The sequence below is a fragment of the Delphinus delphis genome, chromosome 20, assembly GCF_949987515.2.
Source record: "Delphinus delphis chromosome 20, mDelDel1.2, whole genome shotgun sequence".
NCBI classification, from domain to species: Eukaryota; Metazoa; Chordata; class Mammalia; order Artiodactyla; family Delphinidae; genus Delphinus; species Delphinus delphis.
Window position 1 is genome coordinate 10,717,055 of NC_082702.1, and position 16,359 is coordinate 10,733,413.

A 16,359-nucleotide genomic window follows, 5' to 3' on the forward strand; every position below is an offset into this window, starting at 1 on the left:
GCTAACCCTAACCTCCCACTCCATCCCTCCCTCAACCCCCTTCCCCTTGGCAACTACCAGTCTGTTCTCTATGTCTGTGACTCTGTTTCCATTTCATAGATAGGTTCTTCTGTGTCATATTTTAGATTCCACATAAAAGTGATATCATATGTTACTTGTCCTTCGCTTTCTGACTTACTTCACTTAGTATGATAATCTCTACTTACATCCATGTTGCTACAAATGGCATTATTTTCTTCTTTTCTATGGCTGAGTAGTACTCCATTGTATGTATGTGCCACATCTTCTTTATCCATTCACCTGTTGATGGACATTTAGGTTGTTTCCATGTCTTGGCTTTGTGAATAGTGCTGCTATGAATATAGGGGGTGCATGTATCTTTTTGAATTATAGTTTTGTCTAGATATATGCCCAGACGTGGGATTGGTAGATCATATGGTAATTCTATTTTTAGTAAAGAAAGGAAAAATATTGAATTTTTCTAAACATTTTTTCAAATGTATTGATTATTAGGATAAGATTTCCTTTTACTTGCTAGTCTCTGTCTTCAAGAACAATGCATTTTGTTGGAGGGAGTGAAAAATACAAGTTTGTTAGAGAAGAGTCATACAATATGTATCAAAGTGTAAAGTGTACGTACCCATCTGGAAATCATAGAATAATAATTTAAGGTAAAGCAGTTTTAACAGAAAGGATGTGTACATAAGGGTAATTTTTTAAATTGGAAATTAATAAGAGTTTAGATAAATATCTTTGTGTTCCTATAATATGGAGCTACAGAAAGTATGAAATCAATCTAAAATGACAGAGAAGACTCACACATCTTGTTTAGTAAAAATGCGGATTGTACCTTCATAATATCCAGTTATCTTAGGTCTGTATACATATATGTTCAAATACATGCTTAATAGATTATCTGTGAAAGATTACTCACTGTCCTGTATACAGTGGTTTTCTGTGGCAAGCAGAATTTTGGCTTAGTCTTTCTTGTACTTTATTTTTAAAAATTCACAGTTAACATTTTACCAAAGCAATAAACTACTGAGATATTGTCCCTTATAGTTAAGAACTCATAATGTGATCACTCTATTTCATTAGATGGCATCAAAAAGTCTCTAGAGAGTACAGATAAATTAGGTGTTAGCAGCTTTACCTTTCTATAAAATTTCTTTAGGTCTCAAAGCACATGCAGCCTTAAATCTCCTAGTACAATTCAGTAGTAGTATAAATTGGTGCACCATAGTTTTTCTGTCAGATTTCAGCCCGTTGGGTGAATGGGGCGACCAAGGCACTGGCTTAACCTGGCTTCCAAGGTGCTAGTTCAAGTTTCACAGTATCATCAGAAATTCAGGGCTTCTAATGCATTTCTTTACTACGATCACTTCCAAAGGAAGATCATGAGAGCTCATGGTGGTTTTATCAGTTAGGATGCTTTTAGTTGTAGGTAACAAAATGTAGTTCAGAATTGCTTAAACCAAAAATGTTTCTCAGTTCATATAAGTGAAGAGATGTAGGTAAGGTAAGACTTGGGTCTGGGTCAGTCAAGGAGACTTTATTCTGCTTTAAGTCTCTTACCTCTGTCCTTTTATGTGAACTCTTGTCTTCAGTTTGCTCACAAATGAAAGTATCGCCTGCTTTATTGTTCACAGCCTAGAGGAGAGAGTTTGTCTCATTTTTAGTGTTACGTAGTCCTAGCTCCCCCAAATTCACAAGGTGTCTGATCTCTCCAATCCCCACTCAAGACTAAGACTAAACCAAGACAATACAGAACATTCCTGGTCCCCATAAACATGCTAGCTTTCTCCTAGTGACAAGCAATAGCAGGCTACATTGGGGAAAAGGCAAGAACATGGACAGAGAATCCTTCTGTGGCACAGGTGCATAGGGATAGCCAAAAGCTGAAGGTGGAGAAGGAACATTGAGGAAAATCCTCCAGCACTCCAGCCCCCACCCTAAGCACAAGGTAACATTAGAAAATTTTGAAGCAGTGTACTGAAGATAACTATTGCAACAACAGAATCCAATTTCAACTTAATTCCTGACCAGACTGATTCAACACCCCACCCTAACATCCTAGCAGAACAGGTGTGCCCAGTTCCAGGCAAAAATACTATTTATTTCAGTCTCTACTGTTTGATACATGGTACCTTGCATTCAGTAAAACCTTACAAGATTAAAAAAAATAATAACCCTCTGCCAAGAGACAGGAGACCAATCAATAAAACCACACTTAGAGATGACTATATTTTGGAAATGCCAGAGAATTTTATATGACTGGTTGATGTGTTAAATGCTTTCATGAAAAGGGCAGACAATATACATGAACAGATGAGGGAATTTCAGTGGAAATTAATATAGAATCAAATGGGAAATGCTAGAAAAGAAAATTTATCACAAAGGATGATTTTGAAGGACTTGTAAGTAGGCTAAACACAGCTGAGAAAAGTGTCAAAGAACTTGAATAAAGGCTAATCAAAATCATCCTACCTGAAACAAAAAGTGTAAAGAAAACAGAATAGAGTATCCAAGAACTACGGGGAAACTTTTTGTGGTCAAACTTACGTATAATTGGAAACCCAGGGTGAAAGGAGAGAGAGAATGAGAAGAAAAATATTTCAAGAGATAGTGGCTGCGAATATTTTTAAAATAACAAAAGACTTCACCGAATCCAAGAACTCAAGAATACACAAGCAGAATTTTAAAACAAACAATGCAAAAACCAAAAAACTAGGCACATTATTGCCAAACAGCAGCAAATGAACACTGCAGGAAATATTGACAGAAAAAGGTCACATTACATACAAAGAACAGAGATGAGGAAGAGAGGAGACTTCCCATCAAAAACCATGTAAGCCAGAAGGGACTTCCCTGGTGGTCCAGTGGTAAAGAATCCGCCTTCCATGCAGGGGACACAGGTTCAATAACTGGTCAGGAAACTAAGATCCCACGTGCTGCAGGGCAACTAAGCCTGTGCACCACAACTACTGAGCTTGTGTGCCTCAACCAGAGAGCCTACATGCCGCAAACTACAGAGCCCATGCCCTCTGGAACCCACTCGCCACAACTACAGAGCCCCTGTGCCCTGGAGCCTGTGCACCACAACTAGAGAATAGAAAACCCGTGCACCACAACTAGAGAGAAGCCTGTGTGCCACAACGAAGAGCCCACATGCTGCAACCAAAGATCCCACATGCCTCAACAAAGATCCCGTGTGCCGCAACTAAGACCCAACACAGCCATAAATAAATAAATAAAACTAGAGAGATTTCTTCTCCCCCCAACTTAAAGGAAAAAAACCAGGGGCTAAAATCCAGGGGCTTCCCTGATGGTGCAGTGGTTAAGAATCCACCTGCCAATGCAGGAGATCCGGGTTCGAGCCCTGGTCTGGGAAGGTCCCACATGCCTCAGAGCAACTAAGCCCATGTGCCACAACTACTGAGCCTGTGCTCTAGAGTCTGCTAGCCACAACTACTGAAGCCCGCATGCCTAGAGCCCATGTTCCACAACAAGAGAAGCCACTGCAATGAGAAGCCAGTGCACCACAACAAAGAGTAGCCCCTGCTCACCACAACTAGAGAAAGCCCGCATGCAGCAATGAAGACCCAATGCAGCCAAAAATAAATAAATAAAAATTTTAAAAAAAGTAAGCCAGAAGACATTGGAGTAACATCTTTAATATTCTGAAACAAAATACTGTGAATCAAAAATTCCAAGCCCAATGAAAAAATCTTCCAAAAAAGTATGCAAAATAAAGACATTTTCATATGAACAAAAGTTAATAGAATATACTGCCAGCAGATCTGCACTACAAGAAGTATTAAAGGAATTTTCCATAGGCTGGAAGAGTATCATACCAGAAACAGACTTGGATCTAATAAAGAAGTTTTAAAATGGTTAAAAAGGAAGTAAAATATAAAATAATTTTTCTTATTTCTAATCACTGGAAAATACAACTTCTAAAGCAAAAACAGGAGCAAAGTTTTGTGAGTTTATAGCATATATAAAAATAAAATGTAACGATACCACAAAACAGGGCAGAGAAATTGGAAGTAGCTGTCATATACTATGTGAATGGGCATCATATTATTAGAAAGTAGACTGAAAAATAATAGATGCATATTATAAGCCCTTGAGCAACCATTTAAAAAATTTAAGTGGCATATAACTAATAAGCCAGTAGTGGAGATAAGTTGGAATTCTAAAAGATAATCCAAAAGCAGACAGGAAAATTGAACAAATAACACATGGCACAAATAGGAAACAATTAGCATGATGGTAGGTTCAAATCCAGTGATATCAAAAATTACATTAAATGTAAATGTTCTAAACACACCACTTAAAACAGAGTTTGTCAGATTGGATTAAAAAAAAAGACCCAACTATATGCTTTATGTTTTCTACAAGAAACCCTTTTTAAATATAAAGAGATAAGTAGATTTAAAGACTAGGATGGAAAAAGTCATGCCATGCTAAAATTAGTTAAAAGAAAGCTGGAGGGGACTTCCCTGGTGGCACAGTGGTTAAGAATCCGCCTGCCAATGCAGGGGACACGGATTCGAGCCCTGGTCTGGGAAGGTCCCACATGCTGCAGAGCAGTTAAACCCATGTGCCACAACTACTGAAGCCCACATGCCTAGAGCCTGTGCTCTGCAACAAGAGAAGCCACCTCAGTGAGAAGCCTGCACACCGCAACAAAGAGTAGCCCCCGCTAGCTGCAAGTAGAGAAAGCCTGCGCACAGCAACGAAGATCCAACACAGCAATAAAGGGAGGGAGGGAGGGAGGGAGGAAGGAAGGAAGGAAAGAAAAAAAGAAAGCTGGACTAACTATATTAATATCAACAAAGAATTCATACAAGGAATATTACCAAAGATATACCAGGAAGACTTGCAGTGCCAAATGTGTATGCATCTAACAACAGAGCTTCAAGATTCATGGAAAAAAACCTGGTAGAAAACCACAAGTATAGTTGGAGACCTCAGTAGTTATGTTAGTAATTGATAAAAACAAGATGACAACATCAATAAAGACAGAGAAGGCTTGAACAACACTTCTACCCAACTTAACTTATTTGCCATTTAGAGAACACTTCATCCAACAGTGATCAAGTACACATTCGTTTCAAGTGCATTTGGAATATTCACCAAGATAAATCATATTCTGGGCCATAAAACAAGCCATGCCAAGTTTAAAAGAAGTAAAACTATACAGTGTTCTCTGACCCCAAAGTAATTAAACTACATTGAGCAAGTGATACCTGTTGCCTCCCACCTGGAGCAGCCGTCCCAGAGTGTGCACCCACTGCATGGTTTCTAGGTGTTGAGGTCCCCGTGAATATTAGGAACACCTTTGTGCCTATAAATTTGACAATTTAATCAAAATGTACAAGTTCCTTGAAAGACACAAATTACCCATGCATACACATGAAGTAGACAACCTGAATAGCCCTGTATGTCCTGAAGAAGTTGAATTTACAGATTAAAAACCAACAAAGACAACTTAGGGACAGATGATTTTACTGGCAAATTCTAGCCAAACATAAGGGAAAAAATGATTCTAATTCTACCAAAAAAAGCTTCAAAAAAAAAATAGAAGTGAAACCTTTCTAAGTTATTTTACAAAGCTAGCATTACCCTGATAACAAAATCCAACAGTGACATTATAAGAACAGAAAACTATTGACTAATATCCTTCATGAACAAAGTCACAAAAATTCTCAATGAAATATTATCATATTCAGCAATTTATAAAAAGTATAATGCATCATGAAAGTGGTATAGATTCTGGAAATGCAGATTGTTTCAATATATGAAAATCAAACTGCCTAATTCACTGTATCCACAGAAAAAAAGAAGAAAAAGATGAAGGAAAAGCATTTGACAAAATTGAACATCCATTTATGACTTCAGACAAAAAGAAACACCTAGGAATCAAAGGGAGCCTTCCTTGAGCTGATAAAGAATGTTGACAAAATACTGATAACATCATTTTTAATGGTGAAAGATTGAATAATTTTCACCCAAAGTTTGGAAACAAGTCAAAGATTTCTATTCTCACCACCATGTCAACATCATACAGGAGCTAATAGCCAGTGCACTGAAGTGAGAAAAAGAAAAGATATACAGATAGGAAAGGAAAAAATAAAACTATTTGCAGAAGACAAGATTCTCTATGTAGAAAAGTCCAAAGAATCAACAGAAAAGCTAGTAGAAATGGTGAGTTTAGCAAAGTCATAGGAAACAAAGTAAATATACAAAATCACTATGTTAGTCTTAAACTACTGGAAACTGAGATTAAGAAAGAAAAAAGCAGTACCAGTTCAGTAGCCCCAAATATATAATTTGTGTGTGTTTTGGTAGGTGGGGTGGGGGTGAGTGTGTGTGATCTCTATGCTGCATACTATGAAATACTGATGAAAGATTTAGAAGACTACTCGAAGAGATGTGACCTGTTCCATGGAATGGAAGACTCAATATTGTTAAGCCATTTATCCTAAGTTGATCTATAAGTGCAACATAGTCCCACTCAGTATCCCAGCAGGAGTTACTGCCGAAATTGACAAGCTATTTCTAAAATCTATACAAAAAACAATGAAACGAGTAGCTTTAAAAATATTAAAAAATGAAGAACAATGTTGGAAGACTCATAATGTCTGATCTCAAGACTTACTACAGGGACTTCCCTGGTGGTGCAGTGATTAAGAATCCACCTGCCAATGCAGGGGGCACGGGTTTAAGCCCTGGTTCAGGAAGATACCATATGCTGCAGAGCAACTAAGCCCGTGTGCCACAGCTACTGAGCCCATGTGCCACAACTACTGAAGCATGCGTGCCTAGTACCCGTGCTCCACAACAAGAAAAGCCATTGCAATGAGAAGCCCGCCCACCTTAACAAAGAGTAGACCCCGCTCTCCACAACTAGAGAAAGCCTGTGGGCAGCAACTAAGACCCAACACAGCCAAAAATTAAAAAGAAAAAAGAATTCATGGTTAAGATTGATTTTCTTAATTTACAGACATGCTACAATTTTCTAGTAAGGATTTCATTACTGATTTCTAGCTTTATTGCACCTTATCTAGAGAATATACTTTATATTATTAAAGTGTTTTGAAATTTGCTATTTATGCTTTATGGTCCAGCATATGGTCAAATTTTGTAAACATTCTATATGTACCTGAGCAGATGTGTATTCTACATATAATTAGATCAAATTTCCTAATTGGGTTAATTTTTCCATATACTTAACTGTTTTTTACTGTTTGTGTGTGTGTGCGCGCATGTGTGTGTATTTTATTAGGTAATCAGAGAGTATTTCTCCCTTTAGTTTTGCCAGATTAAAAAATATATTTGAGGATATTTATTACATGTATGTAGATATATATTTGTGTTATGTTCTTGGATAATTTAATCTTTTATCACTATGATGTATCCTATAGTAGTTCCAGCATAGTTTTTTGTTTTTTTTTTTTTTTTTTTTTTGCGGTACACGGGCCTCTCACTGTTGTGGCCTCTCCCGTTGCGGAGCACAGGCTCCAGACGCGCAGGCTCAGCGGCCATGGCTCACGGGCCCAGCCGCTCTGCGCATGTGGGATCTTCCCGGACCAGGGCACGAACCCGTGTCCCCTGCATCGGCAGGCGGACTCTCAACCACTGCGCCACCAGGGAAGCCCCCAGCATAGTTTTTTGGTGTTAAAATTTACTTTGTCCATTATTTATGTTGTAGTATTTTTTTTTTTTTTTTTTTTTGCGGTACGCGGTCCTCCCAGTGTTGTGGCCTCTCCCGTTGCGGAGCGCAGGCTCAGCGGCCATGGCTCACGGTCCCAGCTGCTCCGCGGCATGTGGGATCTTCCCGGATCGGGGCACGAACCCATGCGCCCCGCATCGGCAGGCGGACTCTCAACCACTGCGCCACCAGGGAAGCCCTTTGGTTTTGTTTTTTTGTTTTGTTTTGTTTGCCATGCGGCATGCAGGATCTTAGTTTCCCCACCAGGTATCAAACTGGTGCCCCCTGCAGTGGAAGTACGGAGTCTAACCACTGGACCACCAGGGAAGGCCCTATGTTGTAGTTTTTAACATAGTGATAATTTGTAGCCAAGGTTGGTAATGTCTTTCTTCCAGAGAAAATGTCATTTTCTTCCAACAGTTAGCTGTGAAGCCGTCAGCAATCCAGGATTTCCTTAATACACTCTCAGGGGATAAAGATGACTCAGAGTTGGGCTGAAAGTCTACTTCCCTTTTCACTCTTACTCTCAGTGTGCATTGCTTTGGAGTCCTCCACATAAAACAACAATTGAGGAAAAAGTTAAATGACAGATCCAGGAAGCTCTCAGACAGATCCACTATATGGGAATCCTGCATGACAAATGATATAATTTCTTCAGTAGGTCAAGAAGATGCAGGAGAGTCACGAGACTTATGCAACAATCATGCAATGAATGGACGTGTTTTGATATTCAAAAAAACCAAGTGTGAAAGACTTTTGAAAGAATTTGGGACTTCAAATAAGGATAGAATAAATTAATATTAAGGAGGTATTATTAATTTTTTTCAGTGTGATAATATTGTGGTTATGCAAATAAATGTCCTTATGTTTTTGAGAAATATATGAAAATATTTTAGGGAGAAATGACAAGATGTCATGGATCTGTACTTTATTTCAATAATAAAAAAGGAAGAAAAAAGAGTTAGATGAAGCATGTGGGGCAACACATCAATAACATTTAATCTGTAAGATGAGTTTATGCACATTTAACTTTTTTCTCCACTCGTGTTTTTTAAAGTTTTCATAATAGAATATTTCATTCTTATGCAAGAGAAAAGTAGACAGGACAACCTTTCTGGGTTTGGGGTTTTGTGGGGTTTTTTGTTTGTTTTGGTTTGGATTTGGTTTTGGTGGTGGTAGTTTTTGTTGTTCTACAGTTTTTCTGGACTTGAGCTCTTATCTCACAGGATAAATCATGGCCTCTCTGATTTCAGCTGGCTTGTGGAATACTAAAGCATGTTATTAATTTATTGGATTTACTGTGCAAAGATCAGGTTGGTAGTAGGTGATATAATATCTGAAGATAAACTCAAAAAAGAAATATTCTCAAGATTTTATGTAGGATTTACCCCTTTCAATATTGCAGTGTTTATTCCAGTTCCCTGCCAGTGCAGCTTTCATTCACTTTTAAAGTGAGAAATTAAAACCAAGGAAATGCTGGACGTTTTTAATGTTTCTGCATTATGACCTGATGAACATTTGCCTTTTTGTGATTTCTTGGTACTTCGGAATCAACAGCCCACCCTAGCTGACACCGTTAAGAGTTCCAGATGTATCCAGGTACACATGGAACAAAGAAGGCAATCCAGTCAAGGTAAGACTGAGATCTTGTGTTCCTTAAATTGTTCAGTGCAGTTCAGGCCAATCCTCTTTCAAGATCTCCGTTTTTAACCCACACATCGCTCCCACTCTATGATGATTTTTATTTTCTTTCCATATTTCAAGCTTCACTTTTCTCTCCTATACAACATATTTCCTTGACAACCGCTTATTAGTATAGTTATATGAGAAAGGTGGGGGGGGGGGAGTGAGAAAAAGAAAAGGGAAAACTGGGCTCAACCAGCAGCACAGAATTCATCCAAACTGAACCCAATTATTTGCAACACCAAAGGGCTGCATGGCAGGAAGCACCCCCATGCAGCCACTCTGGAAACTGGTCTAGAAGATCCAGATCTAGAAAAAGAAACTTCTGTCCAGGCAAGCAGGTCAGTGGCACTCAGTCCACTGGAGCTCTGGGGTCTTTTGGAGACATTTGGGCTCCAGAACACCATGTCTATAGAATATTTTCCCCTCCAGGACTCTGGGAAATTTAATCTATGTACTCAGTGTAGTAATGCACATTTCCGCCCAGGAAGCCGAAGCTGTAGTCATTGTTGCCCTAGGGCACTGTAGGAAGTGTGGTCCAGGCGCTCCCAACGACTGCAAGCACTTTTGCACCAGGCAGGCAGGACCGTGGACAGCGCTCCCCCTCGGCATTCTGGGAAACACGTCTCAGGAGCTCCGAGTACTCGCAGGCACTTCCGCCCCGATGGGCGGGGCTGTGGATGTTGTCCTCGGGCATTCTGGGAAGTGTAGTCCAGGAACTCCGTGTAGTCCCAGGCACTTCCGTTCCCAAAGGGCCGTGATGGGGAATTCTGGGAAATGTTGATCTAGGGCTCCTGGTAGTTGCAGGCACTTCCGGCCCAGGTGGGCGAGGTTATGACCATCTTTTCGAGTAATGATCGTCAGTTTCGCGTCCCGCCACCCTTCGGAACTTCTTCGAGTTGCTCTCGAGCAACAGCAACCCGGTTGTGAGTTTAAGGGGAAAAGCGGATATTTGAGATGTAAGGACGACAGTTTTAGTTCAGTTAGGCGAAGTCGTCTCGAGTTTGGGGAGATTCTCCTGTCCCGGAGTTGGGCGCGGGTCCGGGTTGCAGTCTTTCCCGCGCTCAGCTCCCCCAACTCGCCTCCCCCACGTGTCAGCCACTTTCTGGCAGTATAACATTGGGCAAGTTATTTAATCTCTCTGTGCCTTTGTGTGCTCATCTGTTAAATGGGTTGATAGCAGTACCTTCCTAGTAGTTTTGGAATGTCCTTTGTAGTTCATTAGGGCAATGGTGATATTTCACAGCCTCCTTTCCTTCCCCAGCCCTGACTTCACAAGAAGGACTTGCACCGAAGTGCAGGGGGTAAGTAACCCCTTGGCTCCTGGCCCAGGGCCCCACGTGAGTAGGACTTGGCATTCTTCTTCTGTAAAAGATGTTCACATAAATGGAAGAAAAGGTAGGTTGTGTATTTATTTGGTTGTGAGCGATGCCAATAATTAAGCCTTAGTTGTTAAGTTCCAGTCTAAGGGCTTTATACAAATTACGTTTAGAGTAGCCCTATGAAAAGTGTATTTACTGTTCAGGAATAGTAATACTTTTAAAAACTTACTTTAAAATTTTTTATTAATCTATTTTTTTAAATAAACCTATAGCAGAACTAGCTTTTATGAGAAAACTGTATTTCCATATACATATTTAATGAGAAGAGTAGCGATGTTTTACATTTTTGCATATCTCTTTAATTCTTGACTTTTTATAAGAAAAATAGCTGGATTTTCATGTTCTCTTGTGCTATCTGTTGTGAGATACTGTTTTGGTTAAAGTGATGAAGAAAATGCAGCCTCCCACAGTTATAGTTAGGAAAGAAAGGATTATTTTAATAGACTTTACAGATAATATTCTCCTTTGATACTGCACCCAAGAGCCACAAGTGATAGTTTCTTAAGGTTATGTGGAATCTGAAACCATATCAGAGGACTTTTTGTACTACATTACATTACAACCCTTTGGTCAGTTTTGTATTTTGTGTACTTTGAGTCTTTCATCCATTAATGGTTTTATGAAATGATGCATCGCTCAATTGGAAAATGTTAATGGCCGAGTTTTACAGATATTTCAAATATTGACACATTTGATTTTACAAGATTTTAAAAAATCATATTTGTCAATACCATCACCAGTCTCATCAGAAAAGTTCTGTCTCTAAAGACCTTAAGTCTTTAAGCACTGGGAGGCTGTCAAGCTCTCAGTGATACAAGTTTTCCAAAATTCCGATACTTTGCTGCCAGTAATTTTCTTTGAAGTAACAGACTTGTTTTGCTCATTTCCAAAAGTTCTGCCAGATACCTAGATCTGAGCAACCATAGTTTGTCAGTTGTTCTTTCAAGAAAAGGGATGTTTTCCAGAAAGGAATGCCTAGTATTCCTGGTAACTCCAAGAATGGCCACAGCTGCCTTTTCTTGGGACAACCATTGTTGTCAGTAAGCATATGCAGTAAGTAAGCATAAATTTTACTGTAGACTATCACAAGGACGTATACCCCAGGACTGAGATGCAGTAAAATTAATAACTTTTTAAAAAATTAATAACTTTCACTGTTTCATCAAGAACTTTCTTAAGTGAAACTATCACTGTTTTTACTATGAGTGAAAAGCAATAGAGAATACAGTGGGGCTTCCCTGGTGGCACAGTGGTTGAGAGTCCGCCTGCCAATGCAGGGGACACGGGTTCGTGCCCCGGTCCGGGAAGATCCCACATGCCGCGGAGTGGCTGGGCCTGTGAGCCATGGCCACTGAGCCTGCGCGTCCGGAGCCTGTGCTCCGCAACGGGAGAGGCCACAACAGTGAGAGGCCCGCGTACCGCAAAAAAAAAAAAAAAAAAAAAGAATACAGTGACTGCTTACATTTTTGGTGTCACTGCTTTGATTTATGCCAAGGTGCTAGTGATTTTAAACAGCATTCTTTTGCACCATCATTGTGATTACAGACAGCGAAAAAGACAACCAGTGCCTTGGTATTATTAGGAAAATAGTTTCGACCCTACAGACTCCCTGAAGGGGTCTCTGGGACCCCTAGGAGTCCACAGCCTTCCCTTGAGAACTGCTGCTGCTTTTCTTGGAGCATCTGCCAACTTTCAGAGTATTCAAAAGTTGACATATAATTATTGCTAATATTTTCATGATCTAAAACACATGTCTTTAGAAACAAACCAGCACAAATGTGTGGCTCTTATATGTATCATATGGTAACTTTGATCATAATGATGATAATTATTAGCATCTGTTGGGCACTTCTTAACAGGCAGAGACTCTAATGCTTTGCAGGTATCAGTCTGCGTATTCCTCATAAGACCCTGTTGTTTTACAGATGAGGGAACAGAAACACAGAGAGGCTCCTTGAACAATGGCTTATGCTGAGGGTCACACAGCCAGCAAATGGCAGAGCCAGAGTTAAGTCCCAGCAGCCTGGTTCCATCGCCTGGGCTCTTGGCCAGCATATTCTGCTTTCATTAGGATGTCAAGTAGGCTTAGAAGTTTTTGAGGATGAGGTCAAAACCAGGAGAAAACATATTGAAGCAGAGGGTGTTTAAGCTGAGAATAATTAAAGTCTAAAAGCTAGATGAGCAGGAAGAGGCCATGGTAAAAGAGGAACAGCCCAAGGAGAGGCCTGGAGGCTTTTGTGGGAAAGCAAGTGGAATACTAAGGCCAGAAATTCCGTGTGGTGAGAGGGAGAGAAAAGGTCTGACCTGGAAAGTTTCTGTGAATTGTGTGTTTATTTTAAAGGCGCAGGGGAGCCATAGAGGTATGTCATGCAAGAACAAAACCACATTTCCATCTTAGGCAGAACCCTGGCAACGAGAAGGGGAGCTGATTGATTAGGGGCAATATTCTGAGCACTTAAGGCTCAGACTCCGGATCCAGACCTGCTAGTTTTGAGCTCTAACACTTACTCAGTGACCTTGGGCAAGTTACTTAATCTCTCTGTGCCTCAGGGTCAAAGATGTAAAATACAGACAATATCATTACATATTTCATGAGGTTATTGTATGGGTTAAAAGAGACTATATATCATCGGTTGGATTATATATAGGTGCTGGAGTCTGGCAAAAACTAAATATATGTAAGACATTTTATTTTGTAATATCAAGCATGACAAAAGCAAGAAGTTTTCAGAAGGAATATGTAGAGCACATAGAGATATTTCAAGGTATCCTCTTCTCTCTCACCTCCTTCACTTTGAAACTTGGATGCTATCTTACCTTTGAACAAACATAAATATTCTATACGAAGGCTTCTTTTATTTTTTTAATTGAAGTATAGTTGATTTACAATGTTGCGTTTCTGCTGTACAGCAAAGTGATTCAGTTATACATACATATATATATACATTCTTTTTCATATTCTTTTCTATTATGGTTTATCACAGGATATTGAACATAGTTCCCTGTGCTATACAGTAGGACCTTACTGTTTATCCATTCTATATGTAATAGTTTGCCACTGCTAATCCCAAACTCCCAATGCATCCCTCCCCGTTGGCAACCACAAGTCTGTTCTCTCTGTCTGTGAGTCTGTCTCTGTTTGTAGATAAGTTCATGTGTGTCATATTAGATTTCACATATAAGTGATATCATATGGTATTTGTCTTTCTCCGTCTGACTTACTTCACTTAGTATGTTAAGTTCTAAGTCCATCCGTGTTGCTGTGAATGGCATTAGTTCATTCTTTTTTTATGGCTGAGTAATATTCCATTGTATATATATGTACCACATCTTCTTTATCCGTTCATCTGTTGATGGACATTTAGGTTGTTTCCATGTCTTGCCTATTGAAGACTACTTTTTAAATATGTGCTTGGGAATTCCCTGGCGGTCCAGTGGTTAGGACTCCGCGCTTTCACTGCCAAGGGCCTGGATTTAATCCCTGGTTGGGGAACTAAGATCCCACAAGCTGCACAGCACGGCCGAAAAAAAAATCTGCTTAACATGATTTCTTTATCCTTTGAATTCAGAATGTTTCAGCACAGGGAGGGGCTTATAAGAATTGCCTCTATTTTTTTTTTTTTTAAAGTTGATCTGGTAGATCTAAAATCAGGTCTGCCTTTCCACTCTGGGTATTTGCCTCCAGTGGCACTAAGAAACCATGATGCTTCTCTTTCTTCTTAGAGATTGCTCCACTGGTATCTATAATGGAGAGAAGAGGGAAGGTGGAAGTCAGGAGGCCTGGATGCTGGGCTTAGCTCCCTTCCTGGCTCGCTGGGAGCCCTTGGGCAGTTAGTTCCCTTACTCCTAGTGAGGCAGGTTGTGTAGGGGCTGGGAGCAAGGACTCAGGCCACAAATCATCTGGGTTCATCACCTAGTGCAGTGGTTCTCAGCCCTGACTGCATCCTGAAATCACCTGGGGAGCTTTCCAAAATTACAGATGCCTTGACAGATTCTAATTTAGTTTTAGCAGGGCCTAACCTTTTTTTTTTTTTTTTTTTTTTTTTTTGCAGTACGTGGGCCTCTCACTGCTGTGGCCTCTCCCGTTGCGGAGCACAGGCTCCAGACGCGCAGGCTCAGCGGCCATGGCTCACGGGCCCAGCCGCTCCACAGCATGTGGAATCTTCCCGGACCGGGGCACGAACCCGTGTCCCCTGCATCGGCAGGCGGACTCTCAACCACTGCGCCACCAGGGAAGCCCCTAAAGTAACCAATTTTATATGGATGGGCTGACATTTGAGTGGGGAACCTGAAGGAAGGGAGGGGTCATCCACATGAGGGTTCCAGACACATTGTAAGTCCATTTCCACAGTTGGCTTTCAGAGTTTGCATTGAGCCCTGTTCTCTTCATTCTCCCAGACTCTGTCTCTGTTGTAAAAGATTAGCTTCCAGGTTTTTACTTTTTTTTTTTCCCGGAATTTATGGAGCTCTGAATTACTGCTAGGTTTTTAAAACCACGTATGTTACCACATCAGCTTTCTTTCCCCTTAATTCTCATGGGAGAAATATCCCAGCAAGAGCTGAAGGACCACTCTCTGCTTTCACACTGCATTCCAGGCAGTGGGTGATAAAGGTACTTTGCTCCCAAGCTTGCAAGTTATTCCAACCATTCCAAGGCCTCACAGCCCCTTAGACATTAGCATAAGTTTCCAGTGTGATGTTCTAAGGCAAAAATGACTTTAAACTCTGTCTGAAAAATCCCCTGCTAATCCCATCTGTGAACATTTTATTAACTATTTCGAGTAGGGCCCTGATGTCCAGATGTGTAGGTTGTGCAGCGTGGCCCTGATTCTGAAACATGCAGCTCAGCAGAGTTATGTAGAGCCTGTTCATCAAGCCCCTGCCACGACAACAGAAGAGACAACTTTTTTTTTTGAAGTATAGTTGATTTACAATGTTGCGTTAATTACTGCTGTGCAGTAGTACATATATATACATTCTTTTTTAAAATATTCTTTTCCGTTATGGTTTATCATAGGATATTGAATATAGTTCTCTGTGCTATACAGTAGGACCTCATTTATCCATTCTGTATATAAAAGCTTACATCTGCTAACCCCAGCCTCTCACTCTGTCCCTCCCCCAACCCCCTCCCCCTTGGCAACCACCAGTCTGTTCCAGAAGAGACAACTTTTTTTTTTTAAAGATTTAATTTTATTTATTTTTGGCTGCATTGGGTCTTCATTGCTGCACATGGGCTTTCTCTAGTTGTGGCGAGCGGGGGCTACTCTTCGTTGTGGTGCACGGGCTTCTCCTTGCAGTGGCTTCTCTTGTTGCGGAGCACGGGCTCTAGGCGCGCGGGCTTCAGTAGTTGTGGCACAAGGGCTCATTAGTTGTGGCTCACGGGCTCTAGAGTGCAGGCTCAGTAGTCGTGGCGCACGGGCTTAGTTGCTCTGCGGCATGTGGGATCTTCCTGGACCAGGGCTCGAACCCGTGTCCCCTGCATTGGCAGGTGGATTCTTATCCACTGGGCCACCGGGAAAGTCCCCAGGAGAGACAACTTTTTTTTTTTTCTTTTTTCGGTACACGGACCTC

At 40.6% G+C, this 16,359-nt stretch overlaps 1 protein-coding gene across 1 annotated transcript in view; it reads left to right on the top strand.

Annotated features, from left to right (window-relative positions):
* Positions 1–10,226: 10,226 nt before the first annotated feature.
* The window catches only part of ZNF235 (zinc finger protein 235), a 57,736-nt gene continuing 51,603 nt past the window's right edge, over positions 10,227–16,359 (top strand). Inside the window, exons 1-2 of the mRNA XM_059999547.1 lie at positions 10,227–10,329; positions 10,668–10,707. Coding sequence (XP_059855530.1) covers positions 10,238–10,329; positions 10,668–10,707 — 132 coding nt within the window. The 5' untranslated portion in view covers positions 10,227–10,237. The remainder of the gene's footprint in view (positions 10,330–10,667; positions 10,708–16,359) is intronic.